The sequence below is a fragment of the Abramis brama genome, assembly GCF_963993115.1.
Source record: "Abramis brama genome assembly, chromosome: 21".
NCBI classification, from domain to species: Eukaryota; Metazoa; Chordata; class Actinopteri; order Cypriniformes; family Leuciscidae; genus Abramis; species Abramis brama.
Genome location: NC_139983.1, coordinates 26,060,009 through 26,087,939, shown reverse-complemented (window position 1 = coordinate 26,087,939; position 27,931 = coordinate 26,060,009). Strand labels below are relative to the sequence as shown.

At 37.0% G+C, this 27,931-nt stretch overlaps 1 protein-coding gene across 7 annotated transcripts in view; it reads left to right on the top strand.

Moving 5' to 3' along the window:
• kidins220a (kinase D-interacting substrate 220a) overlaps positions 1-27,931 on the top strand; it is a gene marked incomplete at its 5' end in the record, with an annotated part of 50,635 nt that overhangs the window by 6,792 nt on the left and 15,912 nt on the right. For all 7 annotated transcript variants that reach the window (XM_084097241.1, XM_084097240.1, XM_084097239.1 and 4 more), the window contains 18 exons: positions 1,132-1,230; positions 1,405-1,503; positions 2,496-2,594; positions 2,823-3,020; positions 3,116-3,214; positions 3,425-3,523; positions 3,642-3,740; positions 4,808-4,985; positions 5,062-5,226; positions 5,318-5,497; positions 7,033-7,198; positions 7,447-7,598; positions 8,827-9,113; positions 9,499-9,639; positions 11,308-11,539; positions 11,842-11,930; positions 14,430-14,574; positions 14,687-14,849. In XM_084097241.1, coding sequence (XP_083953367.1) covers positions 1,132-1,230; positions 1,405-1,503; positions 2,496-2,594; positions 2,823-3,020; positions 3,116-3,214; positions 3,425-3,523; positions 3,642-3,740; positions 4,808-4,985; positions 5,062-5,226; positions 5,318-5,497; positions 7,033-7,198; positions 7,447-7,598; positions 8,827-9,113; positions 9,499-9,639; positions 11,308-11,539; positions 11,842-11,930; positions 14,430-14,574; positions 14,687-14,849 — 2,690 coding nt within the window. The remainder of the gene's footprint in view (positions 1-1,131; positions 1,231-1,404; positions 1,504-2,495; positions 2,595-2,822; positions 3,021-3,115; positions 3,215-3,424; positions 3,524-3,641; positions 3,741-4,807; positions 4,986-5,061; positions 5,227-5,317; positions 5,498-7,032; positions 7,199-7,446; positions 7,599-8,826; positions 9,114-9,498; positions 9,640-11,307; positions 11,540-11,841; positions 11,931-14,429; positions 14,575-14,686; positions 14,850-27,931) is intronic.

The window sequence follows — 27,931 nt, the reverse complement described above, 5'->3', positions numbered from 1 at the left end:
TCAACAGTTGCTCTTATCATTGTGAATGATGTCTTTCTTCAAAAATTGTTTTAGTGTTTTTTTTTGTTTAGTTTAGTTTTGCTGTATATTTTTGTCAAAATTAAGGTTGGCAATCAATTTTAAATAAATTAATTGTATTATATTCGGTAGCACATTACAATAAGATTTCCTTTGTTAACGTTAACTGCATTAGGTAACATGAACTACAGTAACAACTAACTCGGTTAGTATTAATTTTTACATTTACTTATACATTTTAAAATCAAAAGTTCTATTTGTTAACATTAGGCAATGCTCTGAACTAGCATGACTAAACGATGAGCAATTGTATTTTTATAAACTAACATTAATAAAGCTTAATAAATGCTGTAATAATATATTGCTTATAATTAGTTCGTTAACTAATGCATTAACTAATGTTAGCAAATTAGACCTTACTGTAAAGTGTTACCTTATATTTCAAATTAATTAATCAGTGAATGATTTATATAAAATGCCAATTTAATTGCATCATATACAAATAAAAAAATATAATTAAAAAAAATATTATTTGTGAATTGATTACATCTGAATCAGATTAGTTTAATTAATTAAATTATTAATTTTTTTATTTATTAAATTAATTAAATGTTTTTGACTAACAAATTTTATTAATCAAATTTAAAAAAAATTGTGGATTATATATTATTTATTAATATGTACATTTTCATCGCTCAATATTTGTAATAATTATTTACACTAACGTTAAATTCAAAGCCGTAATCTTAAAACTGTGTGTCCTCCACTGTCCTATCTGGATTCATTGAATTCCTACCTCACTGAAACATGTGATACTCTGTATTTAAGATTAGCAGTTATGTGTGTACTTCCTTTTATATATAGATTTTTGAGCATCATAGGCACATTTAAACATTCGAAATGGAATGTTTGAATGTGTCTGATGCCCATAAATGCTGTCTGGGAAAGCAGCTAAAGCTTATAATAACAAATAAGGAAGATAAGAGACAGCCGGTAGTTTGAGTCACTCCCTGACTCAGGGGAAAATGTGTTTGTCCACATAGTCCTGTGACTATGAGATTAGTATTAAAGATGATCATGTGGGAATATAATGACCTTGGTATGTTTGTGTAGGGGGGCTGGAGTGCGCTCATGTGGGCCGCGTATAAGGGACGTGTGGAGGTGGCACATCTACTGCTGGAGAAGGGAGCAAATCCAAACATCACCGGACAGGTCCGCACAGCCTTTTCCAGTTCTGGAACAACTCTTTTAAACATTTATTGTACATTTAGAAATGCTCAGAGATGATGTCTGGGGTGTGGGTGAAAATGTGGCCCTATATGAGATTTCATCTCTAGGTCTGAGTGTTTTCTGCGGTGTGTAATTGATTTTTGTCTGTCCCAGTAGTACAGTGTTTACCCCATCATATGGGCAGCAGGAAGAGGCCATGCGGAGATTGTTCAGCTGCTGCTTCAGCATGGAGCCAAAGTCAACTGCTCTGACAAGGTGCTTTATCACTCCCATCTCTCGAAACGCTGACTTGAGCTTTCACGAGATTCATAAACACTGATAGTGAACAAAAAAGCCAAGTCAACTGTTTCCACATGAAACCAGTAAATGCCATACACTACCATTCAAAAGTTTGTTTTTTTTTATACAAAAGAAATAAAGAGCTCTTGGTTTCCACAAGAAGCAGCACAACTGTTTTCAACATTGATATTAATAAGAAATGTTTCTTGAGCATCAAATCAGGATATTAAAATGATTTCTGAAGGATCATGTGACACTGAAGACTGGAGTAATGATGCTGAAAATTCAGCTTTGCCATCACAGGAATAAATTACATTTTAAAATCTATTAAGAAAGAAAACTTATTATATAATATTTCACAAATTACTGTTTTTACTGATTTTTATATTAATTTATACTGATTGGTGAGCATAAGAGACTTCTTTCACAAACATCAAAAAAATTCTACCAAATCCTAAATTTTGAATTAGTGTAAATACTTTGCAAAATTGTGCCATATTGTTTATTTATTTATTTATTTTTAAATTATAGATAACAACAAAAAAAGATTCTCACACTGTTTTGCACCTGTTAAATATTGAATAGAAAACGAACAAGTAGATAGTAGTAGAATTGAATTGCAAATTTTACTAAAATTACTGTATCTGATGTCAAAAATGTTTTTTTTTTAATGACAGAAGCAACATGATAAAGTAAAATGCACCACTTTTTAATAATTGCATTTATGAGTTATTATAATTTCACTAACCAGTTATTATGCCAAGTAATATATTTAATTTGCTTATCTGTAAATCAAGGATTCGAATTCTGTGAACGAATAATCACCACATTAATAATTCATAGATTTCAAGTTATGTATGGCTTTAAAAAATGGCTCATGCAGAGTTTGGAAAAAATCTTTAAAACATTAAGCTTGTTAATCAGATCTGTTAAGTCATTTCATTGTGGTTTTTCGTTGTCGTTGTCAGTACGGCACTACACCCCTGATCTGGGCCGCCAGGAAAGGCCATTTTGACTGCGTGATGCACCTGCTGGAGAATGGCGCCAATGTGGACCAGGAAGGAGCGGTATGCACTTTGTGTTTTGAAGTGAAATCCTGTATAGTAACGGACGCAGAGGAGTAAGATGCGTGGCTCAATTAATCTAGGAAACTTCATGCAGTGAGACGCCAGGGCACATTGTGCTTGTTAGGTTGAGTTTTGACACTTTTCAGATGCACCAAATATGCTGATGTAATAAAGTCACTGAAATATGCATTATGTTAATCATATCCCATCTCAATCTCTCTCCTGTAGAACTCAATGACTGCACTGATAGTGGCTGTACGTGGTGGTTTCACTGAGGTGGTGAAGGAGCTGCTCAAGAGAAACCCCAACATGAATATGACTGATAAAGATGGCAACACGGCACTGATGATCTCTGCTATAGAGGGATACACTGAGATTGTGCAAGATCTATTGGACGCGGGCACATATGTCAACATCCCTGACCGGGTAGAGCTTCTCGTAGAGCTTCTCATTTAACCTTGAGTGTTAGTATTCCAGGCATCTTGAAATTCCCATTCGTCTTGTGCTTGTTTATGTCTCAGAGTGGTGATACTGTGCTTATCGGAGCCGTCAGAGGAGGTCATGTGGAGATCGTCCGAGCTTTGCTTAATAAGTATGCTGATATTGATGTCAAAGGCCAGGTAACTGCATCTCTCACACCACCTCTTCAATATTTCAATCGTCTGCATCCATCAGCATAAAGTCCTAAACTCTAATCTATACAGAACAGCCTCTTTGTTTTAATGCCCTTTTCACCTCATATTAGAAACGTATTATTAATCCCACGTGATTAAGGAAGTAGCTATCACGATGACCCAGGTCATATGATTCTTTTTGGCTCTTTATTATAGGATGGTAAGACTGCCCTGTACTGGGCTGTCGAGAAAGGTAACGCAACAATGGTACGAGACATTCTGCAATGCAACCCTGATACTGAGGCCTACACTAAGGTAAAGACCTGATTCTTATGGGATTTTGTATTGCAATCCTATATGAAAATTATGAATATGGTGCTAATAATTGTTTACTGTAAAGAGAGACACAATTCTATTTACATTAATGTGTCAGGATGCAGAGACTCCCCTCATAAAAGCCACCAAGATGAGAAACATGGAAATTGTGGAGCTTCTTTTGGACAAAGGAGCCAAAGTGTCAGCGGTGGACAAGGTAAGTGTGTTTGTGTATACATACACTCACTGGCCACTTTATTAGGTTATCAACTGCTCCTTAACACAAATATCTAATGCAGCAACTCAATGCATTTAGACATGTAGACATGGTCAAGACGATCTGCCAAATTTCAAACTGAGTGTCAGAATGGGGAAGAAGCGTGATTTAAAGTGACTCAGACCAGCACAACCAACAACCATGCCACATTCTGAGTATTTCAGAAACTGCTGAACTACTGGGATTTTCATGTACAACTATCTCTAGGGTTTACAGAGAATGGTCCGAAAAAGACAGAGAATAGTCTCGATTTCTGCTGTGCCATTCAAATGGTAGGATCAGAATTGGTCATAAACATGAAATCATGGATCCATCCTGCATTGCATCAATGGTTCAGGCTGCTGGTGGTGTAATGGTGTGCAGGATATTATTCTGGAACACTTTGGGCCCCTCAGTACCATCTGAGCATCGTTTAAACGCCAAAGCCTGCATGAGTATTGTTGCTGACCATGTCCATCCCTTTATGGCCACAGTTTACACATCTTCTGATGGCTACTTCCAGCAGGATAGCTCAAATCATCTCAAACTGGTTTCTTGATCATGACAATGAGTTCACTATACTCAAAGAGCTTGCATAGTCAAAAGGGGGTCCAATCTGGTTTACCTAATAAAGTGGCCTGTGAGTGTATACATATACATGTATGTGTGTGTAATTTATTACTGTGATGGCAGCAGCCATTATTCAGTGTCACATGATCCTTCAGAAATCATTCTAATATGCTGTTTTTGTCATATAAACTATTCCTCTTCTTCTTCATGTTAAAAACCAGTTGTGCAGTTGTTGTTTTTTTTTATTATTTTTTAATATAATGTTTTTTTTTTTTTTAAACAGAATTAATTAGAAAATACAAATATTTTGTAACGTTATGAATGTCTTCACTGTGACTTTTGATCAGAGTAATCAATCTTTGCTGAATAAAAGTATTCATTTCCTTTAAAAATAAATGCATAATACTGTGAATTTCTGCATTTGAATATCCTCTAAATCTTAAATGTTATCTTCTCAGAAAGGTGACACAGCCCTGCATATTGCCATTCGTGGAAGAAGCCGTAAACTCGCCGAGCTGCTCTTGAGGAACCCCAAAGATGGTCGTCTGCTCTACCGGCCCAACAAAGAGGGAGAGACACCTTACAACATTGACTGCACGCACCAGAAGAGCATCCTCACCCAGATATTTGGAGCCAGTGAGTACTCCTCAAACAAAACTGGTTTGCACACTAACATGTCTGTCTACAACAGCTCTGATGTATTCCTCCCCAGAGCACCTGTCTCCTTCTGAGTGTGACGGGGACATGCTGGGCTATGACCTGTACAGCAGCGCTCTGGCGGACATCCTGAGTGAGCCCACCATGCAGCCGCCCATCTGTGTGGGGCTTTACGCTCAGTGGGGCAGCGGCAAGTCCTTCCTGCTTAAGAAACTGGAGGGTATGAGCCACAAATGTCGATTCAAGATCTGGAAGGCCTTGTTGTATTTTTACCATCTGATTGAGATGTGAGTATGTTGTCACTGTATCAGATGAGATGAAGACGTTTGCCGGGCAGCAGGTGGAGCCGTTGTTCCAGTTCTCGTGGTTGGTGGTGGTTTTGACTCTGCTGCTCTGTGGATCTGTGGCTCTGGTCCTCGGCTTCGCTGTTGACACAAAGCTGGCCATCGCTGTGGCCCTCAGCCTGCTCACCCTACTGTACATCTTCTTTGGTGAGCTGTCTTGCCTGTCATTACAGGCTGAGTGCAAAAAAAGGAGAATAATTCCTATGGGATCATAGTGCAACATATAACAGAGAAGGACAATTGGTGTGTTTACATGACAACGATGTTTGTCATACAGGCGACAGTGTCGTCAGAACTATCCCTGCTCACACAGATCTACAAAACATCTAAAAACGCTGTATTATGCATGCCAGGCCAGTCTTTGGCGATGTCACTTTGTAAAGAAACGCTATAGACTGAACACGTAATAGGCATGCTCATGAAGTCACTGTTTTTACAAATTCGTGTTTCTGTAGTTTACACGGCGTTGATAACGGTATCGTTTTCATAGCTTGCACTTTGAATCCCGTTTTCAAAAGCTTGCTTTTTTCAGGCCCCCAAAACATCTGTCGTGTAAATAAATGGCCAAAATGCAACGTTTTCCGTTTTTAGTTGATAACGGTGTCGTGTAAACGGCCCTTTTATAGTAAACAAATTCAAAGTAGTGAGCCAGAATAAAACAATAAATAAACTACAAATAAAAAAAGTCAATAAATACAGTAGGACAATAATTCACAAATACAGTAAGAAATACATGCAATAAAATGTATTAATAATAAATTATTGTTATGGTAATAATAACTTATTACTATTATTATTAATATAATCATTAATATGAATATTTATTAATCATATTCATTATATTTAATAATAAGAATTATGATTATTATTAGATATAATCTTGCTAACATTAAATTATTATTGTTATTACTATTTTTTATTGTTATTAAAAAATGAACAATTATTTAAAAAAAATTAAAGTGGATAAATTAGTGTCCATAAAGTTATTGTAGTGCAGCAAAGATTGTTCTGAGGTAGAGAAATGAGAAAGTGTAGTCAGGGAGTTGAGCAGAAAGATCATTTGATTTAGTTATTGAGTGTCTGACTACATGGTTGTACTTGACAAATTTGATTTTGTTTGACCTGAATACTTAAGTTTTCTTGTCAACTCTACCTTTACATAGATTATGGTTGAAATTGGACTAATATATCTACCCCCTGGGGTTCATAGAGCCAACCATTCCATAATTAGCTAAATAACACTTACTGTATGGTTATTTTTGGGTGATTTTGTAAATATTTTGTAATGTATATTTATTTTATAACCCTTGCTTATGATTATTCATCTCATTACTAGTGTAATACAATTATATTTACATGTACAATGGACACAAAGTGTAATATTCAGATTAGAACTCAAATGGTAGAGGCTTTTGTTGAATTTAATTTATTATTACATTTTGACCCATTTACTCCTAAATATGAGGGTTCATCCTTGGTTACCAAGAGGCACTGAACTGTACATATAAACGTGTCCACTAGAGTGCAGCAGTGTACTTCCAAATCTCATGTGGATTGTGAGTGGAATTGCCTGTTCTGCATTTTATCCTGTTTTACATTCTCACAAACTTCTGGTTCATTTCATATCAAAAAGTGACTTTGCACCATCTTGGTCTCCTGTGCTTTTTGTATGGTATGTGCAGTGTTGGTGTACTTTGGTGGGAGAAAAGGAGGGGAAAGTTGGAGTTGGGCCTGGGTCCTCAGCACCAGACTGGCCCGCCACATCGGCTACTTGGAGCTGCTTCTCAAACTCATGTTCGTCAATTCCCCCGAGCTTCCGGAACAGACCACCAAAGCCCTGCCTGTCAGGTAGAGCTGGCACATCCATCCACTTCAACAGCACCCAACTACCTTAAGGGGTGTTTTTTTTGTTGTTTTTTAAGTTGGGTTTGCTGTGTTTAAGGATGTAATTTACTTTGCCGAATGATTTTGGGGAGGGTAAAGAAATGCTGTGGATATTCTCTTGACGACATTATATTACCTGCACATTCTGTTGAAACACGCACATGTTTGATGCTCATTTTCAGTCAGTCTTTTTTTGTTCTCCATCTGTCCAGGTTTCTGTTCACAGACTATAACCGTCTGTCGAGTGTGGGAGGGGAGACGTCCATGGCTGAAATGATAGCCACGCTGTCCGATGCCTGTGAGAGAGAGTTTGGCTTCTTGGCCACCAGACTTTTTAGGGTCTTCAAACATGACGAAACTCAAGGTGTGTCTGTAGAATATGTAGCATGAATCTTGATAGTAGAGGGAAAAAAAGCAAAGCATTGTTTGTGTGTTTTTTTTGTTGTTATTATTATTTGTTAAATGATTTCCTTTCTAACTTATTTTATACAAGACACACAATACTCTCTGTAACAGTGAAATTTACCATAGTAAAGGGTCTTATTAGTGTCTTATTTATCTTAAATCAGTGTTATTTTAGTATTATTAATATACTGTTATAGTATATATTTTTTTATTATATTTTAATTGTTCAAATTTTAATAATTTTGTTATGTGCTTTTGTCATTTTTATTTTATTTTATTTGGTAACACTTTATTTTACAGTGTCCTTGTTACATATGTTACATGTACTTACCATAGTAATAACAGTAAAATATGCATAATTACATGCAACTAACCCTCAACCAAACCCTATGCCTAACCCTAACCCTGTAAGTACATGTAGTTGCTTAATATTACTCAGTACTTAAATATATAATTACACTGTAACAATGATACCTTAAAATAAATTGTAACTTTTTTTTATTTTTTATATTTCTATGTATGTTTAATTTTTTTATTTCAGATTTGGTTTAAGTGCTTAAAGTTTAAAACTTTAAAATTGTTGCCTTGGAAACTAACTGAAATAATATATATATATATATATATATATATATATATATATATATATATATATATATATATATATATATATAAATATATAAATATAAATAAATAAATAAATAAATAAATAAATAAATAAATATATTTATATATATTTATATTTGTATATTTATTTTTTTCTTTTTTTTTTTTTTTTTTTTTTTTTTTTTTCAAGTTTAAATTTTTCATCTAATATTTATATTTTATTTCAGCTTTATTTCAAATAAGGAAAATGATTTGCTTTTAGTTTAGTAACAATAACAATACAGTCTTAACATAATTGTGGTAAAATATTTTGTTTCTTTCATAATTATTTATGTATTTATTTTTTATTATTGTCTAACTTCTGAATTGTCTGATTAACTTGTGAATGGAAACATGCATCATAGCCCCACCCATAGTGAAATCCCATTGATCAGTCATGCTCTACATACTGTAGATCTACATATTAAACATCAAGAATGCTTTGGCTTCAAACATGGCTCATCTAATATCATTTTATACTGTTTTGTCAATATTTTACTTTATCGACATGTGTACTTATACTTTTTTCTTCTTTTTTTTCACAGGAAAGAAGTGGAAGAAGACCTGTTGCGTCCCCTCCTTTGTGCTTTTTGTGTTGACGTCGGGCTGTCTGATCACAGGCATGACCCTACTGGCCATCTTCAAGGTGGATGGAGAGAACCTCACGGTTAACGCGGTTCTGATCGCCATGGCCAGCGTGGTGGGTCTGGCCGTGCTCCTGAACTGTCGAACCTGGTGGCAGGTGGCGGACTCTGTGCTGCACTCTCAGAGGAGGAGGCTACTCAACGCTGCCAACAGCATGCACAAGCTCAAGAGTGAGGGATTCATGAAGGTGAGCCAATGATACTAATATAACATGTAATGTGCTTATGTATAGTCATCACGATTACATTTGTTTTAATTTAGCTGATATTTTCTTATCCAAAGTGACTTACACTGTGGCCTAACTAGGCATGACTTGAGGAGACTGAGATAAATCCTCTCTCTTCCATGTCAACCTTGACCTAGCTGTCCACAGTAAAATCTCATAAATGAATTTTTTTTTTTTTTTTTTGTGTGTGTGTGTGTGCTGCATTTGTGGATAGAAAATGTATTTGTCATATTTTAACATATTTTGCAACCTTTGTAACCTTACAAACCCAGTTCGTAAACCACTTAGTCACACCACCGTGGTTCAAAAATTCAGGTTTAAGATTTGTTTCCTTTCTTTCTCTCAGGTTTTGAAGTGTGAAGTGGAACTCATGGCTAAAATGGCTAAAACCATTGACGGCTTCACTCAGAATCAGACCCGACTGGCTGTTATCATCGATGGCCTGGATTCCTGTGAGCAGGACAAAGTACTACAGATGCTTGATACGGTGCGTTTATGTTTGCGCTATCATGCACAATCCTGCATTTAAGCCTAGTGTAAAACCTCATTGAACATCTCGCATATAACCGAATAACAGTAGACAAATCTTATTTGCTGTCAGGATTGCATTTGCCTGTGTATTCAACTAATGCCAAGAAGCTGTTGATGGCACAAGCCATCTATCTCCACTGTAAATATAAAAGACTCATTCAGTCTGAGCACATTCGCTTCCAGCTCTTGACTAAATGGACAAACAAGGTGCCTCGTGTCGTCTCTGTGGGAAGAACAAGCTCATTCTCCTCTCAAACATCTCATAGATGTGCAGCAGTGCTTAGAGTTCAGGCTTGTTTAGCTCCAGAAGTTCAGATTCCTCTCTCCCAGCTGGACTAATGGAATTTCCTTCAGCTAAATGTCATTATTTGGGTATAATCCTCTTGTGTTGGCAGCCTGTTCACAGCTAATGAAATCTGCCATTTACCAGAGAGCCTGCAAACTAAGAGCCTCAAAGATTTCTTTGTGGCGCAATTAGCCACATCTCTTTTAAATTCTGATCTTTTTGTCTCTGATTTTAAAAAGAATGACCAAATTGGATTTTTCCTTCAAGCTTAATATTGTTCCAATTGGTAAGGCTGATGTTCCATAGGAAAAATGACAGATATGTGGCATATGGCATATTTTGTGCCACAAATAAGTTGGCGTGGAGAACCGCAATGTCAGCAGAAATTTTGCAGCAATCACTAAATGATGCGTGCCGTTCTAAACTTTTACGGTCCACAAATCAGTATCCTGTGACACTTATACACGTTACAGCGTTCTTCATTAGTCTGGAAAGTCCCATCACATTCAAATTAGTACATGTCTGGGTGTGTGTAAACGTATATAAGGTGGCTTGTGTATGAACACACACATGATCCACAGTATATATTTGGAACTATAGGTCTGTGTAACATAGCTAGTCTAATAGAATTACAACTAAATAACTTCTTTCATTCTGAAGTGGTCTGACAGTGGAAGAGGGAAAAATATGATATTTGTTTTATATTGCACATATAGATTCAGGTGTCAATCTGTGTGTTTGTTCACTGTTTTGGTTTTAGCCTAATCTTACTATGAATTACATTAATTTTCTCCAGAGAAAGAGCACCCATAGAACATTAGAATAACAAAAAAGCCCTTCACAAGCCCCAAATACCATATGATACCTAATGCATTAAAGGGATACTCCACTTTAAAATGAGAATTCTGTCATCATATACTCACCCTCATGTTGTTTCAATCCTTTATTAATTTCTTTCTTCTGCTGAACAGAAAGGAAGATATTTAGAAGAATATCAGTAACCAGACAGTTTCTGGTCTGACTTCCATAGTATATTTTTTTTCCTACTATGGAAGTCAATGAGACCAGAAATTGTCTGGTTACTGACATTCTTCTAAATATCTTCCTTTCTGTTCAACAGAAGAAAGAAATTCATACAGGTGATGACAGAATTTTCATTTTAAAGTGGAGCATCCCTTTAATTAATAATTAATAATTAATAATTAATTAATAATTAATATTTACCAGTTCAACCTTATTGTAAAGTGTTGGCACTGTTTAGCATGTGTTTAACCATTAGGCTGCAGCTTTTCCAGTACTAATGAAGAGGAAACTTTCTCTTGTCTCTTCTGTTTGCAGGTTCGAGTGCTCTTTTCTAAAGGCCCCTTCATCTCCATCTTTGCCAGTGACCCTCACATCATCATCAAAGCCATAAACCAGAACCTCAACAGTGTGCTACGTGACTCCAACATCAATGGCCACGACTACATGCGAAACATCATCCACCTGCCTGTGTTCCTCAACAGTCGTGGCCTCAGCACCGCCAAGAGACTCTGCATCTCCACGCCAGCAGATCAGCTGAACTCTGATGGTCGGTATAGAGACGTTTCCAAAGGCTGAATTCCAATGTGCATTTTATTTTATTTATCATTTCTTACATTTTGCTATTCAAAAATGCATTTGTATGCATGTATATGTATGTAAATGTGTGTGTTTTCTTTTATGTATAGCAAGATGATTGTTGTGCATTGTTCTGATTTCAGTTGCTGTGGCAGATATTTGTTGATTTTTGTCGTCTGCATCATTCGTGGTGTACTGCGTTTAATATAGACTAACAGCCTAGCATTTCTGCTCCAAAACTTCCTCTGAACGTCTGACTCTCTCCATCTGTAGTGTGGCAAGAGGACATGGACAGGAAGTTGTCTCAGAACAGTCTCAGCGAGCAGGGCAGGCAGGGCAGTAAAACAGCGCTGAACCGCCGGGTAAGACTTAACCGCCAACACTCCCACCACTTCCCATCAACATGATTTGAGATGGGCAGCTCAACGAAGGCCATATGGCTCCCATTACCTCATTATTAACTCATTAATAACTCGTTTATAAAGGCTTTAACACTGTTTATCTCTCTAACAGGCTCTTTTACGCGTGTATGATTTGTTTATTCACAGTTCACTGTTATCATGGATGGTTAGGACCATGTCTTGTGTTTGTTATTGTATGTGTGTTTTTTTTGGATGGGGGGGGGTATTGTCAGAGACCATGGCTGTCGCCGAGGAGCGTCTGTAATTGATTTAATGTCTGTTTACTCTTCCCGCTGAGATGCCATTGCCTAATGACGGGGTGCAGCAGCAGTGGGTCTTGGTGACAAAGCACTGGCACGGTGGCACGGAGGCAGGAGGCTAAGTGGCTCCTCTGCTCGCCCTGCGAGGGCTGTTTGTTTGCTTGGCTGATTTATCTGCCTCCTTTATTTGGCCCCTCTTTATTTCAGGGGCACGCTCCTCTTGTTTTGCCTCTGCTGTTTCTTGGCTGAGCATCCAGCTCGCTATACCCCTGATCTGCACGTTTTGTTGTGGAAAGTTGTTTAGCGGGTTTCATGAGCAGCTCGTGGAAGACTCGGTCATTAAAGAAGAAAAAAATTCGGTTGGCTCTGTTCGTGTTGTGTCCTTTTCTTGGTTAATGTGATCTCACGTCCCAATAAGCTGTCAGGTCAAACTGAGGTTCTGCACGGGTCGTTATTGATACACAATCGGGATCTCTGATAAGTTTGGTACACCCATACTTGTGAGTAATTTCATCATGCATATTTTTACATAAGGCTCCCCTCCATCATCCTGGATCAAAAAGGGGCCACCTTATTTATGGCCATGTGTTCCAAGTAGCAGTCAAGTCACAAGTTCAGCATTATAAACTTCAAAGTGGGCTTAAAGCTCTGACCCACCAGAGCTCGTGATCGGATCTACATTGTGCTCGTACCGGACCAGCTAACGCTTTGAGACGAGCAGACATCTCAGTCAGTCAGACCTCTGGATGACAGCACGGACAAGAAGGCAAACGGTCATGCACATCGATTTATCTAGACGTAACAATGAATCAGCACAAAAACACAGCTCCTGATACAGTCCATGGTATCTGCCATTTCACTGGATCAGGATGTCTTTGGATGTTTTTTGGTACTTTTGTCATGTTTTGATGAGCGTTGACTGTTTCCATCAGTCTACTTGAGAATTTGACATAAGCCAAAAGAAAGATGAAATTAAATGTGTGACCATTTATATAACAAAAAAGCCTTATACAAGTATGAATGTTACCAATTTTGTAACATTATTATTAATAATGAATTATTATATTGCATGTGTTATTTACACACACACATACACAATAGATGCACTATATTAATATAAATAATATACATAAATGAATAAAAATTATAATAATTCATAAGTGATACATTTTTATTGTTGTAGTCAAATTATCATCACTTCATACATATAATTTTTTATTATATTTACTATATATTATAATTTAGTTATATTAGTTTAATAAAAATATGGGTAACATTTACAATAAGGTTTAATTTGTTAACATTAACTAAGATTATTAAATGCTGTAGAGGTATTGTTCATTCTTAGTCCATGTTAAAGGAATAGTTCACTTAAAAATGAAAATTCTGTCATCATTTACTCACCCTCAAGTTGTTTCAAACCTGTATGAATTTCTTTCTTCTGCTGAACACAAAGGAAGATGTTTTGAAGAATTTTGGTAACCAAACAGTCAATGGACCCCATTGACTTCCATAGTGGGTTTTTTTCATACTATGGAAGTCAATGGGGTCCATCGACTGTTTGGTTACCAAAATTCTTCAAAACATCTTCCTTTGTGTTCAGCACAAGGTTAACTAGTGTTAACAAAGATTAATAAATACTGTGACAAATGTATTGTTCATTGTTAGTTAATACATTAACTAATGAGACCTTACCAATTTATGTAACATTGTTATATTATTATTATTATTATTATTATTCATAATTAATCTTTTTTTTTGTAGTCAAATGATCATTTATTACTTCATACATCCACCTTGGGGCCAGTTGTAATTGCAAAAAATATAATTGCAGATGCCAGTTTGTAACACTTGCAGGAAGAAAAGTATGTGAAACGTCTATGGTTCCGATAATCTCTGCAATTTATCCATTTATTTAAAGTGTCAAAATACTTTCTGGAGCCACTGTTTGACATTTATGATTTAAGCTACATGCGTATCGAAATGTTGCATCTTAAGACTATGTGTGTGTCTGTCTGTTAGATTGAACAGATCTTATGGAAACACTGTTATGGTTGTAAATGGATTTGAAGTTCAGAGGTACATGACCTTGGACTAAAGCGACACATCAACACTATGTGTGCTAAACTGGCCTACAGGATTCACACAGACTCTATTAGCCTCCTGACATTGAGTTCTCTGCATATTGGTGTGTGTATAGGACACGTACCGCAGGAGACAGATGCAGCGCACCGTTACACGGCAGATGTCCTTTGACCTGACCAAGATGCTGGTCACCGAAGACTGGTTCAGTGACATCAGCCCTCAGACGATGAGGAGACTGCTCAACATAGTGTCAGTCACAGGTCAGTGTGACCTCATTTTTGCTTCATACATTCATTATTGATTGTGGCATGTTAAAGACATAAGCGATTGCTTTACAAATATATATAATAGTAAGGAAGTGTCTTTTGATAGGTCGCCTGCTTAGAGCCAATCAGATCATCTTTAACTGGGACCGGCTGGCATCCTGGATCAACCTGACGGAGGAGTGGCCGTACCGCACATCCTGGATCATTCTCTTTCTGGAGGAAACTGATGGAGTCTCGGACCAGGTCACACTGAGGACCATTTATGAGAGGTCAGCTTTCACATTCTGACCATGCACATCCTCTGTACCTCACATCAAACGTCAAATATCTTACTGTACAAATATCATAAGAGGGAATTTATTTACTTTAAATAAATAAATAATATAATTAAAGAACTAAAAACATTTTCGATATTATCGATAATTTAATTTACTTTAGTTATTTATTTCATTAATTTTATTTAATTTCTTTATTTAGTTATTTATCTATTATTTAGTTCAGTATTTATTTACTTATTTAGTTTAATTCTATTATTTGAGTTAGTTCTTTAATTCTATTATTTATTAGTTTATTATTTCTTCAGTCCTAGTGAGATGTGTTTGGATATTTTTGTACATGCGTATTGCACAAAAACTCCCATTCAATTAAATACAATTCAAGTTATGTTTTTCAGTGTAATAATGTCTGCAACCTGCAGGTGGCAGTAGGAAATTTCTGTTTCATATTTGGTTCACTGCACAATTCCTATAAACCTGGATGTCTCATTGGGTATGATGTACCATGAAGTATTTCAAGCTTTGATCTTTACTTTTAGCCACTTTCTTACAGCAGGATGTGTGTATATATAATATGAAAAGCAAAACGAAAAAGAATGATGCTCAGTCGCTGCCTTTACTAACAGACTGTCACTCTGTAATAATCGTCTTGTTTACTTGTTGTTAAACATGCAACAGAATCACATTTACTTCTGCTGCATCCTCTCTAGAGCGTTTGAGGGGCGTATGTGCGTGTAAATGCTGGAAGGGGAGATGTTGAGGCCGTTAGGTTTGCTGATGCTCAGTGTTTGGCCTTTAAAGGTTGCTCTGTCACACTGCACTAACATGCTGTGACTCCTGGGGCTGGAGAAGTGTCAGAGCATCTCAGTGTCAGCATCTGCTCTCTCTCACCATCGCTCTTTCTTTCCCAGCCCCCATGATGCCCTTTAGCGCTTCGTCTCACCCGTTTTTCTCCTCTTTCATACCCCGAAATACTCTTCATTTCTTCATGTCCACAATAGCACTGCATTTCAGCGGCAGAGAATCTTTCACTGTGGAAGTTAAAATAGAGGCCTGTAATGTTGTTCTGTTATCTGTCACAGATGTTGCTCAGATAAGAAACGGTCAAATCTACTGGTGCTTTTTTTGTTTTCTTCCTTCTGTTGCACTCTCGAGGTCACATGGCCACTCATTTGCTTGTTTTTTTTTAGAGATGACTGCGTAGATGCAGACCTGCGTGTGTCCACTTGGTGTCCGTTTTAGCAGCCGTTTCTCAACAGTCACTCACAAACTGTTTATCGGTTGATCTTGGAGGGGTTTAGGCCCGTTAGTCTCATGACCAGAGTGACCCGGACGGGTGTTTGATCAGTATGTGGTCTGCAGTGATGTAAGGGCCAATCAGGAAGCACCGTACTGCCTGTGTGGAAGAGAAGTGAGTGAATTTCATAGGTCAGCTGTCATTCTCAATCGCAGTCACAAGGGCTAGGCTTGTGTTCGCTCTTGTGATAGTCTGTGAAGGCCGATGGACCGATATAATTTGCTTGGGAAATGGACGTATTGTGTGTATGAGTGTGTGTGTGTGTGTGTGTGTGTGTTGCCCAGTTTAGCTTGGTTTTCTACATCCTTCTCCCTTTCTCTCTAGCACACAACACAAATTCCTAGAAGAGAGAAGTGGCGAAATCTCCTCTTTGTAAGATTGCTCCATGGTAGGTCATTATGAGGCTGAGCTTTCACAGTGCCAAATTGTGTGTTTTCTGGAATGAATGTTTGTGTATATTTGTTTGTGACATTTCTTTCAAACAGTTTGCGCAGCATAACCCGTAAAACCAACACTACAATACAGAAACTCCTTAGTTACAAGGACACACTCTAATAATTAGTCAGGATAGGTAATGGTTGATTATTGAATTTGACTTGTGTGTCTTTTTTTTTTCTTTATCAGATAAGGAAAACCCTCTCAGAGAAGTTGTTTCTGTAAAAGAAAAATGATTTCCTTTTAACCCCCCCTATTGCATTGGGTCCTTTTTGAACCGGAAGAGGTACATAAGAAAATCCATAATTTTTAATTATTTAAGATAATTGTTACACCATTTGTGTTCGGGTCCGTTTTGACCGAAAGTTAACCTGTATTTTTTTATATTTTTTTTTATTTTTACATCTATTAGTTAGATTTGTATCAAATTACAGTCAAATACATTTAGCCTCATTCCTATACACACACACATTTTTTTCATTCCCACTGGGGCTGCATTTTGTTTATAAACATGCACACAAAATAAATCTGAAATTAAAATAAAATGACACACTAATTAATTAAAATGAATGAACTGTTTTGAGCAGTCATGAGTTATAAGTTTCAGATGAATTTAATTAAATCCATTGAATTTAATGAGTTCGTACTGGTAATTTTCATATTATGTGTTCTTATTAATCTAATGATATATTCAAAAAACATTTGTCATAAGTTTTGATTAAATATATATTTTCTTGCATTTCTTGTTTTGTTTTTTTTAGTTTTTTTTTTTTACTGCAGTTCTTGAAAAATCATAAAAAAGGGAGTTAAATGAACTAATAGCATGATAGAAAACATGATAACATTCATATATTTAAAACTTGTGCATTCACTCATTAATGAGAAGTTACTGATTAGATACAATATGGTTTTAGTTGAAAAATATTAAGTTAGGACTTTTATAAGCTTACGTTCCACCAGGTCCAAACAGACCCTGGAAGACAAAAAGTGTACTTTTTTTAATGCAGTAGGAACACTGCTGCTACAGTATATTAAAGCAAAAATATATAAATTGTTGATATAAATTACTGCTATAAAAAAAAAAATAATAAAAAATTTCTAAAGTGTGTCCTGAGACCTCTGTGTTTTGAATACAAGAATATGTCCTGAGTGAACGCCCTCTAAGAAACTGCGCCTGGTGGACATGACCCTAAACCTGACCAAAAATGATACGTGGCTTTTTCAAAACTGACAGGTTAAATTGACAATATGTAGATTAAAAGCAACTCAAAGTTCTTTAAATATCAGCCAAGACAAACAATGAAAGTAACTGTGTAATATTATTTATGCGATTGCATTATAGTCCAGTGAGAGCGTGACTCAGTTTCTTTATATCTTCCAGTGAAACAAATGGTCATATTTGGGGGAATTTTGTGTGAGAGGATCTTTTACTCATAGTAATAAATCTTTAGTCATTTTAGTACTATGGCCACTATTGTTGTCATAATATTTGCAGTTTGCAATTTCATGACTTTTGATGACTTTTTTTAAAAACTATAACTGCTATTGAACACTTATGTATAATTTGTACAAAAGCATATACATTTTTTGTTGTATGATGAGAAAGAACAAGTGATATAAACAAAACAAAAAATAAAATCTATATAGAAGTACTTTTTTATTTTATTTTATTTTTATTTTTTGTATATGTTCATTATGTTTCTGGCCTAAGACTACACGAATGAGTGATATGTCTTTTATTGTCTGTTGTATGGAAACAACTTTCCAGTCCCCTAGTGATCTGGCCCTTTAATCTGCACCAGAATGTGAATAATCTGTTAATAACATCAGCTTGTTTTATGATTAACATTAAGACAGGCTACAGTAATCCAACCACGCAGGCGACACACAAAGATTCCTGTGTCCTTAAGGTACACTGGCTTATAACCACCAGGTCTATGAACCACCTTGACCAGAGAAAAGTGTGTTTGTACCTAAAACTACTCAAACTCACACTGGCTAACAAGCCCAACAAATTGAAAGGAAAGTTTCCGACCAATTACCTTTCTGCCCGACACTGACACACTCACTTCAGTCACTCTCTGTTTCACTGTGAACCTTTTTTATAGGCCATTCAGTCTGGACTTAATGGTCTCTATTCTGTAGGACCATGAGTCATGGTTGTTTTTTGGTCTTTACAGTCATTATTTTGGGCCTAGAATGTCTTGGTTATAGTGAGACACATAGTGGGCCGTTTTACCATAAAAAGCAAACAGGCGGAAGTCCAAATGGAGAGTGAGCGAGTGAGCTAAAGAGATGTTGTGGTGGCTGATGGCCATGATCTGTAGTGGACTTTTTGAGCAGAGTCAGGTCCACCGGGAGTTTATTTATGGCACTCTGCTCCGGTTTCGCGCTTGTTACGAGGTGTGGCCCGCCGAGCCGGTTCTGCTCTGACATCTGGTGTCCGGCTTGTGCCAGGATGGTATGACAGAACCTGACTAGGGCCGGGTACCATGCCCAGTCCGCCCTCCCCTTATCAGCCGGCTCTGGCCCGGTAACATATGTCCTCTCCTCCCCTACTCTGAGAGCGGCCCTTGTTAATTAACCCACCAGGAGAGTTGGCGTGGCATGCTCCAAAACGACCAATCGCTGGAGGGATTCAATGTGGACACGCCCCTTCACCTTCCGTCCACACTTCTCGGCATCTCCTTGGCTGCGAACTCGGTGTGACATTCACGGGTGAAAGAAAAAGAACATGGAAGCCCTTGCACTTTCCGAAAGGCTCGTCCCACTCACAATGCTTCCTGTCACAATGCTCGGCTTATTCTTTGAGGGAACAATTGGCTCTCAGTGCTGGGATTCAAATCCAGGATTTAAAGCGATTTTTAGCGAAACTTTCTAACTAATGACACTCGAAGTGAATGTGTGCGAGGCTATTGGAGCTAATTAGACAGACTCTTCTCCCAAGTACTGAACCATTAAGATGACATACTGTTCATTCAGGATTACTTTAATTGGTACAATTATTGTAATTTCAGTCGCAATTACGTCGGAAGATAAAAGCGCCTTCTGAAGCACATTTATGTGATTTTCCTTTATGCGAAAAGACTAATAAGCCTTTAAGTAATTCTTCTGAAAAGCACACGGCTTCCTTTCTTCTGCTCTTTTGAGCCCCTTTGCCTTTGAGTTGGAACTTCTCACTCCTGTGAATTCATATTTTTGTCACGTACCGGTCTTGTCTCTAGCATCTCGATGTGTTTTCTTCCCCGCCTTTGGAGGGAAGCTATTGTCCATGAACCTGATCCTTCAAGAACTCTTTGGTAGAAGAGGTAAACTTAGTAATTTAAAAAGCGCAGCCATTATTTGCCCAGAGGCTCTGTAAATGATTAGGCGGTTGAAAGCCCCATCTATTCCCCAAAGGAGAGAAGCCCAATCTAAGATAGGGAGTGCATTTATTGGGTGCACAAAGTGACCTCCAGATGGATTAGATGAGTTTGAAACTGGGGAAAAGGTTGTGTGCTGCACAGGGGGATTTAATCGGTCCTTTGGATCGGTCCTGTGATGCTCTGCAGGTCTGTGCCAAAAGGTCCATTTTCGTGGCCATTATTGTGAGTAAAGGAAAAGCCATCATGTCGGCTCACACATGTTAGGGCTTCTTCAAGTTTGCTGATTTTCAACCAGCTTTGTATTGTTGCAATGTTTGTAGTATATGCAAATTGACAATGTGTACTTTTTCTCCAACCTACATGCAGATCTACCTGTTATGCGTAAATGCGGAACTACGATCTGAAAGCCCTGAAGCTGTCAAATGTATGCCGGATGACACACAATGATACTTTTGTTAAAAATACTGTACTTCTGCATTTTTGTATCCACGTCCATGAACGGTTGGATCGACAGAGGGGTGGCATCCAGTGCATTATGAATGTTGAAGTTTCCCGACCTTTCAGGCAAAAGGGAACGCCACTGGCTTTTTTCCTGTAGCACCGATTTTTTTTCTTCTTTTTTTAAAGTTCACATTTCTACTGCATAGACAGCCAAGTTTTAGTAAAAGCCCATCTTGTCAGCGGTGAATTACCACTTTAATCACCAGGGGAACTGAAATTGACACCCGGAACCCTAAATTGTTGTGTCAGCAAATCTGAGGGTAGAACATTAGTGTAAAACCGAACGATGCACTCCATAACCTGTCAGTTGTGTGGCTAAGACTGACATTCGTGCATAATGTAACTCTAAGGTAGAAGCTGTATAAAGTTTTTTTATGAAGACGATGGCCTACTTGCACAGGCAAAAAGCCTCAAGATCCTGTCAAATATCTTTAATCAGTTGATAGTGATATTTACGTTTAGCAAGAATAGTATGCTCTAAATGGCACCTTGCTGTTTTTTGTGATGTGAACTTTCTGGAGCACCTCAAATTCAGATAAACTTACATTTTTTCCAATTAAATCTATGCTGCATGAAGAGTACACATCATTTTGCCTCCTTTACTTTTAAGTTTGAATTGTACAAGCACATGTTCCTTCTGACATCCTTGCACTTCCACTGTTATTGTTTCCACCTTTGGCAGTTGTTTTCACTCTTGTTTTTATTGCCGTTTTCCACCTTATTCTTCTTGAAAACGGTGGCCCAATTGTTGTATGTTGCCACCTAGTGTCCCCTCCTGCTACTGCAATCAATTCCAGGAACGTGCGGAGGACACACACACACACACACACACACAAAAAAAAAAAAACGAGGTCAATATGCAAAAATATTAAATATTAAAAGATTATTTTTACCCTTTGATCAGATTATGATTGAGTTCTGTTTTGGATATTTGACATCTCTTGGAATGTATAAAAATAGAACATTGTCACTTTGATCAGATGTTAGTCTGCTTGATTATTATTATTGGCCAAAGTTATTCTCAAAGCTTTAACTGCCAGTAATCAACATCATTAGACTTGGTTCTATAAATATCTATTGTTTTCCAGTAAACCTGTGTTCCACTGCTGCTCTGGGAAAGTGCTCGGCTTTCATGAATGGGGGGGAGGGGGGAATCCCATGAAAGTTCATTATAATTTTTTTTTAGATTCTGGGCAAGATGTTTTTGTTTACATATGGGTTTACTCATTTCTGGAAGTTTGGCTGCCAGTTTGGAGGTTTCTCTGGATTCTTGCACTGCTTAGTTTATTTTTGTCATTATGTATTTGTGAGAACACCATAACTCTGCCAGAGATAAAAATGAACTTGAACTAATCGAATAAAATGTAAATAAAATTCTACCAAGATCCATCTGCAAGGTCATTTTGCCATCCCCAAGAGGCCATCATATACAAGAAAATCTTTGAATGCTTCCTTAACTAATGGCTATCACTCTATGTGCCCTGCACCCACCCGTCCCTCCTCTCAACACCCCATGGCCGCCACCATCCACCTATCATATGAAATCTGCCAGCTGGTGGTGGCGACTGTGCTTTTCATGGGCACATTGATTCTCTTTATGGAGTTTAGATATTAAATGTGTGTTGGCATTTGCGTCTCTGGCCCCTTATAGAGGGCAGGGTGGCATCACCGTGTTTGGGCCTCATTGAGCGTCCTCAAACTGTCCACACAAGGGTGGCTGTAAGCAAAGTCAAGTGCCACATTCAGCACCAGGCCAAAGGGGAAAATAGTGGGAGAATTATACTCTTTCCCGTCAGCTGCTTTGTGTGGGAGTCTTTGAAAAAGAACAAGAGTAGGAAAAAAAGGGCTAAGCCAGCTTTGGGATCGATTAGCATTTGGATAAACCCGACGAGAGACCTCTCAAGTGCTCAACATTTAAGGCAGCCACTCGCTAGCCCGAACGATTCAACACGGGTGTGATCAATAGCAGTATTGTTTGAAACGCCTTTGTATTCTTGATGTGCTTTTATCTTTGTGTGCACTTTTAAAATGGCAAGTATCTTGAACGGCAAAGCTTAATTTGCCTCATTCCCAGTGCTTCCATGACAGATGAATGATAGCACTTTTTCCTTTGCAATGTTTCTCCCGTAGTAAAGGCAAGAATGTCAGAAGTAATTGCTAAACAAATTACTTGATGTCGCAGCCAACTTTTCCCACCAGCTTCAAAAGCTGTCTTTTTCTGGTGGAAGAATTACATCAGCTTCAGTTGATTATAAATGCTATTCTTAGCATGCTGATGTGTACAGCTGGGGAAAGATTAGCCTTCCACTGGCCATGGCATGATGTTTGTTTGTGTGTGTATGTATATATGCATGTATTTAGTATTGTTGAATACAAAAATTTGCTAGTGTATTCGAGGTGGAATTAGCATGCTTAATCCACTGCCTACTGTGTCTCATAAAATTATCTGTAACTGTGCATATCATATCCATAACCATCAAACACGCATCTCCACTTTTGGCAATTTTGACTTTGATCATAGACTGAATGCACTAAATGACTACTTCCTGTTGTTTGTGTATCAAAATGACCAGTGAAAAGATGTTTAATCAGGCAAAATGTGACAAAAATCTCCAGATGGCCTTGAGAAAACCATGTCTCAACTTTCTTTTTAAGAGCATCTGTGCAAAACGAAAGCTAATTCTGAATAAACAAAGAAAAATAATGTATTAACAAACAGCGCAACGTTTCGACCAGTCTTCATCAGGCACGATAGTTTTGGGTGGGTACGATTTTTAAAAAGTATTTTGGAAAGAAGAATTTCATGTGCACCAAGGGTGCATTTATTTGATAAAAAAAAAATACAGTGGAAAAAGAACTATTTTTAATAGACAATCTAAGCCATATCTCTAGTTGAGAAGCTTAGGAGTTACTTTCAAGAACAAAAGCTGTTGTAAGATTTTTTTTTTTTTTTACATTTACATTTATATTTATGCATTTGGCAGACACTTTTATCCAAAGATTGCATTTCAAGGTACACATTTACATTCTTATCAGTTCTTGCTTTCCCTGGGAATTGAACCCATGACCTTGGTGTTGCAAACGCCAACACTCTACTGTTTTTTTTTTTTTTTTTTTGGAGAATCAATAAAAACTGTTAATCTGAAAAAACATGTATTATTGTTGATATTGTGTTCTAAAGCCATAATTATTTTGGTTGGCCAAAAGAGACACATCTGTACATTTATTACATTGTTCGATTTAAGCTTGAACATTTCAAAATGTAACATCATTAAAAAAAATCTATGAAGCAATATTACTTCAGTAATGCATGAAAATGCAGAGATAAGAGTGTGTCCTCTTGTCTATATTGAACTGATGACAGCTGTCTCTCATCACCCAAAGAACGCTTGCATTTTACTACTACATTTTTAATACATTAAAAAAAACTATTTTAATATTGATATTATACTAGGATTTTTAGCAGCCATTACTCCAGTCTTCAGTGTCACATGATCCTTCAGAAATCATTCTAATATGCTGATTTGGTGCTCAAGAAACATGTATTATTATTATTAGTGTGGGAAAGAGTTGTGCTGCTTCATATTTTTGTGAAAACTGATTAAAAAAAAATGTAATCGAAATTAAATTTCTAATTTCAAAAGAAGAGTTTATTTAAAAAAAACAAAAAACTTTTATAACATTATCTTAACTGTCACTTTTGTCAATTTAATATGTCCTTACAGAATTAAAGTACTAATTTCTTTAAAAAATTTGTATATGTATTTTGATAGAAAAGTATATTAAAATGCTTTTGTAAGAGTATATGTATTGTTACATTGGTATTTTTTCCATGTATTGGTTTATTAAATTATAAAATACTGTTTGAAATAAATAAAAAAATATATATTTTGCAATGAGATTTCTCATAACCCCGTCTGATTATTTATGGCCGTGCCCGAGCAGTTAGCACACACACTCTGACACATTTAGCTGTGGTGCTCAGCGGGTGATGAAAGTTCGAGTCCAGCTTGTGTCATTTCCTGATCCCTTCCCATTATTTTAATAAGACAGAAAAAACATCCCAGTCTCACTAACACAAAAGGCTCAAGTAAAGGCAAAGGAAACCAGCACATTAAATGTGTTGGGAGATAGCCTGGGTCTGGTTAAGAGTGAAAATTCCCCTGAAGACCTGCAGATGTGTCTCTTTCTCCTCATCTGGTTGGTCTTGTTTTAGCCAGTCATTGGAATGACATCGTCATTCTGGTGTGTTTATGGACGCCTCAAGGTTTTAGTCTGGGTGTTGTGTTTGGACGAGGCCTGTGTTGGGGTGTTTGCGCTGTCTCACTACACGCCAGATTAAATACAGCAGTTTTCTCATCAACTGCTCACTGCACACTATTGAATGTATGTGTGTGTTTGTTTTAGTATTCTATAAACAAGTCAATGACAAACATCTCTATTTAGAATTACATGATTACAAACCCTTCATTATGGACGTCCAAGTTGCTACTATGAACTCATAATGTGTGGCACTTTGTGCTGTCATTACAGCTTTGAAAATAGCCAAATCTTGTTTTGTTAAGACATGAAGTTAACGTTTTCACTTTTGATATTTTACACTGATATTATGTGCTGCTGTTTTTTTAAAGAAAGATTTCCAGTTGTTAAAGGGTTGGTTCAACCAAAAAATAAAAAGTATTTACTCACCGTCAAGCCATACTAGGTGTATATGACTTTCTTTTTTCAGCCAAACAAAGAGTAAAATAAAAAAATATTCTGGCTCTTCCAAGCTTTATATAATGGGAGTGAATGGTACCTTGTTTTTTGAAGCCCAAAAAAGCGCATCCATCCTTCATAAAATAAATCTATACAGCTCCAGGTGGTTAATAAAGGCCTTCTGAAGTGAAGCGATGCGTTTTTTGTAAGAAAAAAAAATCGTAATTAAAACTTTATAAACTGTAATCACTAGCTTCCGGTAACGTCCGGTATGCACGTTCACGAGAGAGTCCGCCGTGTGACGTAGGAATTAGACGTATCGTTTCAAACAAACAGGGCTGGGCAACAAACTCAAGCTGCTCTGAGATTTCTCTTTAAAAATTCTCATTTTAGACTTCTACGTGACCAGTGTTTTGTTTTGCTTGATCCTCTGCGCTTCCGCATTCATCAATACGTCATGCGTCGGGTCAGAGGTCACTCTTCGGCTGGAACTCGACTCGCCAGTCATCAAGGTTATAAATATGGATATTGTTCTTACAAAAACACATCGCTTTGCTTCAGAAGGTTTTGATTCTCTGGAGCTGTATGGCTTTCTTTCTTTTTTTATGATGGATGGATGTGGAAGGTACCATTCACTCCCATCATAAAGCTTAAAAGAGCCAGGATATTTTTTTAATATAACTCAGATTGTGTTTGGCTGAAAGAAGAAAGTCATATTCATCTATGATGGCTTGAGGGTGAGTAAATCATGGGATAATTTTTCATTTTTGGGTGAACTAACCCTTTAAGAAGTGTTCTGTAAAATGTTCTTTGAGGTATAATTTCAAGTTCATCAATTTGACTCAATTTCAATCAAATACACAAATCTTACATCAACACATCAGTAATAAATAATTGAAAAATGAAGCTATTCTTGCTGTTAATTTATTTAGACTGAAGTCTGTAAAATTCATACCACTGTTCCAAACTAATTTCTAAACAAACCGTGGTTGATCGCTTTTCGTGTCGGTCAAGCAGTCTCATCTTAGCAATGTGGACCAGATTCGAAAGAAAAATGAAAAGTCTGACTATGCGAGACTATGCTTACTTTACTTTAGAAAGCGCCTCTGATTCAGAGATCATTAATCGAATATGTCTCACAGACACATACTTGGCTATGAAGAATTGTTTAATGTTTCTAAATCTTTCTTAAATGTTCTTCCTCTGTAAAGCAGGTTCCTTCAAACTCGAGACAGTGGAAAGTGTGTGTGTGTGTGTCTTGTGACAGAGGAAGTTGGTTCTCTAGAGAGGCTCTTGTCACTGGCTCCTGTTTGTCTGTGTGCATGCTCACACACACATACAAATAAACAAGCCCAGCTGGATTTCGGAAGAGACACAATCTGCCCAGTTCTGCCTAATCCAGTGCGTGGGAAATGAACCAAACCTCTTTCACCAGCACACGTCTCTCTTGCTCAGCCCTTCTTAAAGTGATACTTCTGCGTGTGTGTGTGTGTGTGTGGAACAGACAGGCAAGCATGTGTTTGCGCTGAAGTTTGATCTTTATGTTGGTCACGTCCTTGAGCCTCCACCCTAAGTACGAGACCTCTACCTAATGTCCATCATGCGGAAGGTCAGCTGACTGTTAGCACAGCATCCGACTCTGACCCGCTGACACACAGGCCTGCTGTAGCACAGTGTGGGCCTTTGTCCAATGACTTCAACATCTGCTCTCACACCCAGCCACTCGCTCGCCCTCCAACACGCACACTTCTCCACTGAAATTGTGAGTCATTTGGTGACCATCGCTATTTATACAGCCATCAGAGGAAGATGATGAGACCAAAGCAATCAACTAAAATGGTCTTCTAAACTTAAACCTTTTGGAACATGATATTTTAACATGCCATCCAGGTCATAATGACCATAATGACCATAACACTGTGTCCTCACCAACATAGTATTTTTTTATCCACACTTTGAGCAAAACTGCTGTGCAGTGCAACACAATCTCATGGTGAAATCTTGATAATATTTCACTGGCACACAAAAAGGCATAATAAAGATTATTAAAATGGATTTTATAAAAAGAGGTCTATACATATAAATTAAAAAGCTGTAAATAAAATAAATATTATTGGAGTATGTTTTACACGAAAATACTATTTCAGGGTTTCGACTTGAAACTTTTTTCGAAAATTGTTAAAAACAAACTATTAAATAATAATTTACTGCAGTTGAAATTAAATATATTATATAAAAAACTTAATACATACTGAAAATTAGAAATTATGCCTTGGCAACTAACTGAAATAAGTTGATGCTGAGGTGAAGAAATGACTAAAACTGAAATAAAAATAATTATAATTTTCTGATAAATTATATGACAATAAATTATATGAGTCTGATAAAAATGACAAAAACCTATAGCAAAGTTTCTTTCAGTTTTATCACTACTGTTTGGCCTAAAACACTCTTTTTGTGGTCATCCAGTTTTAAATGTTGACTATGGAGCTTTTTCAGATTTTGCGTCGCCGCGTTCTCTCCGTATTTACGATACTTTGCCGCCTTTAGCCACTGCCTACGACATGCTGGATCCTTCACTAGAAACTGAAAGTAACTCACTCCTGCTAAACATTTACTCTTTGAATTCTCGAAAGACGACAGATTTTTTTATTCTCTAGTCAGGTAGCACAGATTAAAAAAAAATATATATATATTATTGACAGCCCATTTTGCCATTGGTGAAGTACCCCTTTAACAATATTAACATTGTTGTGTGATTTTTCTCAACATCCACAATC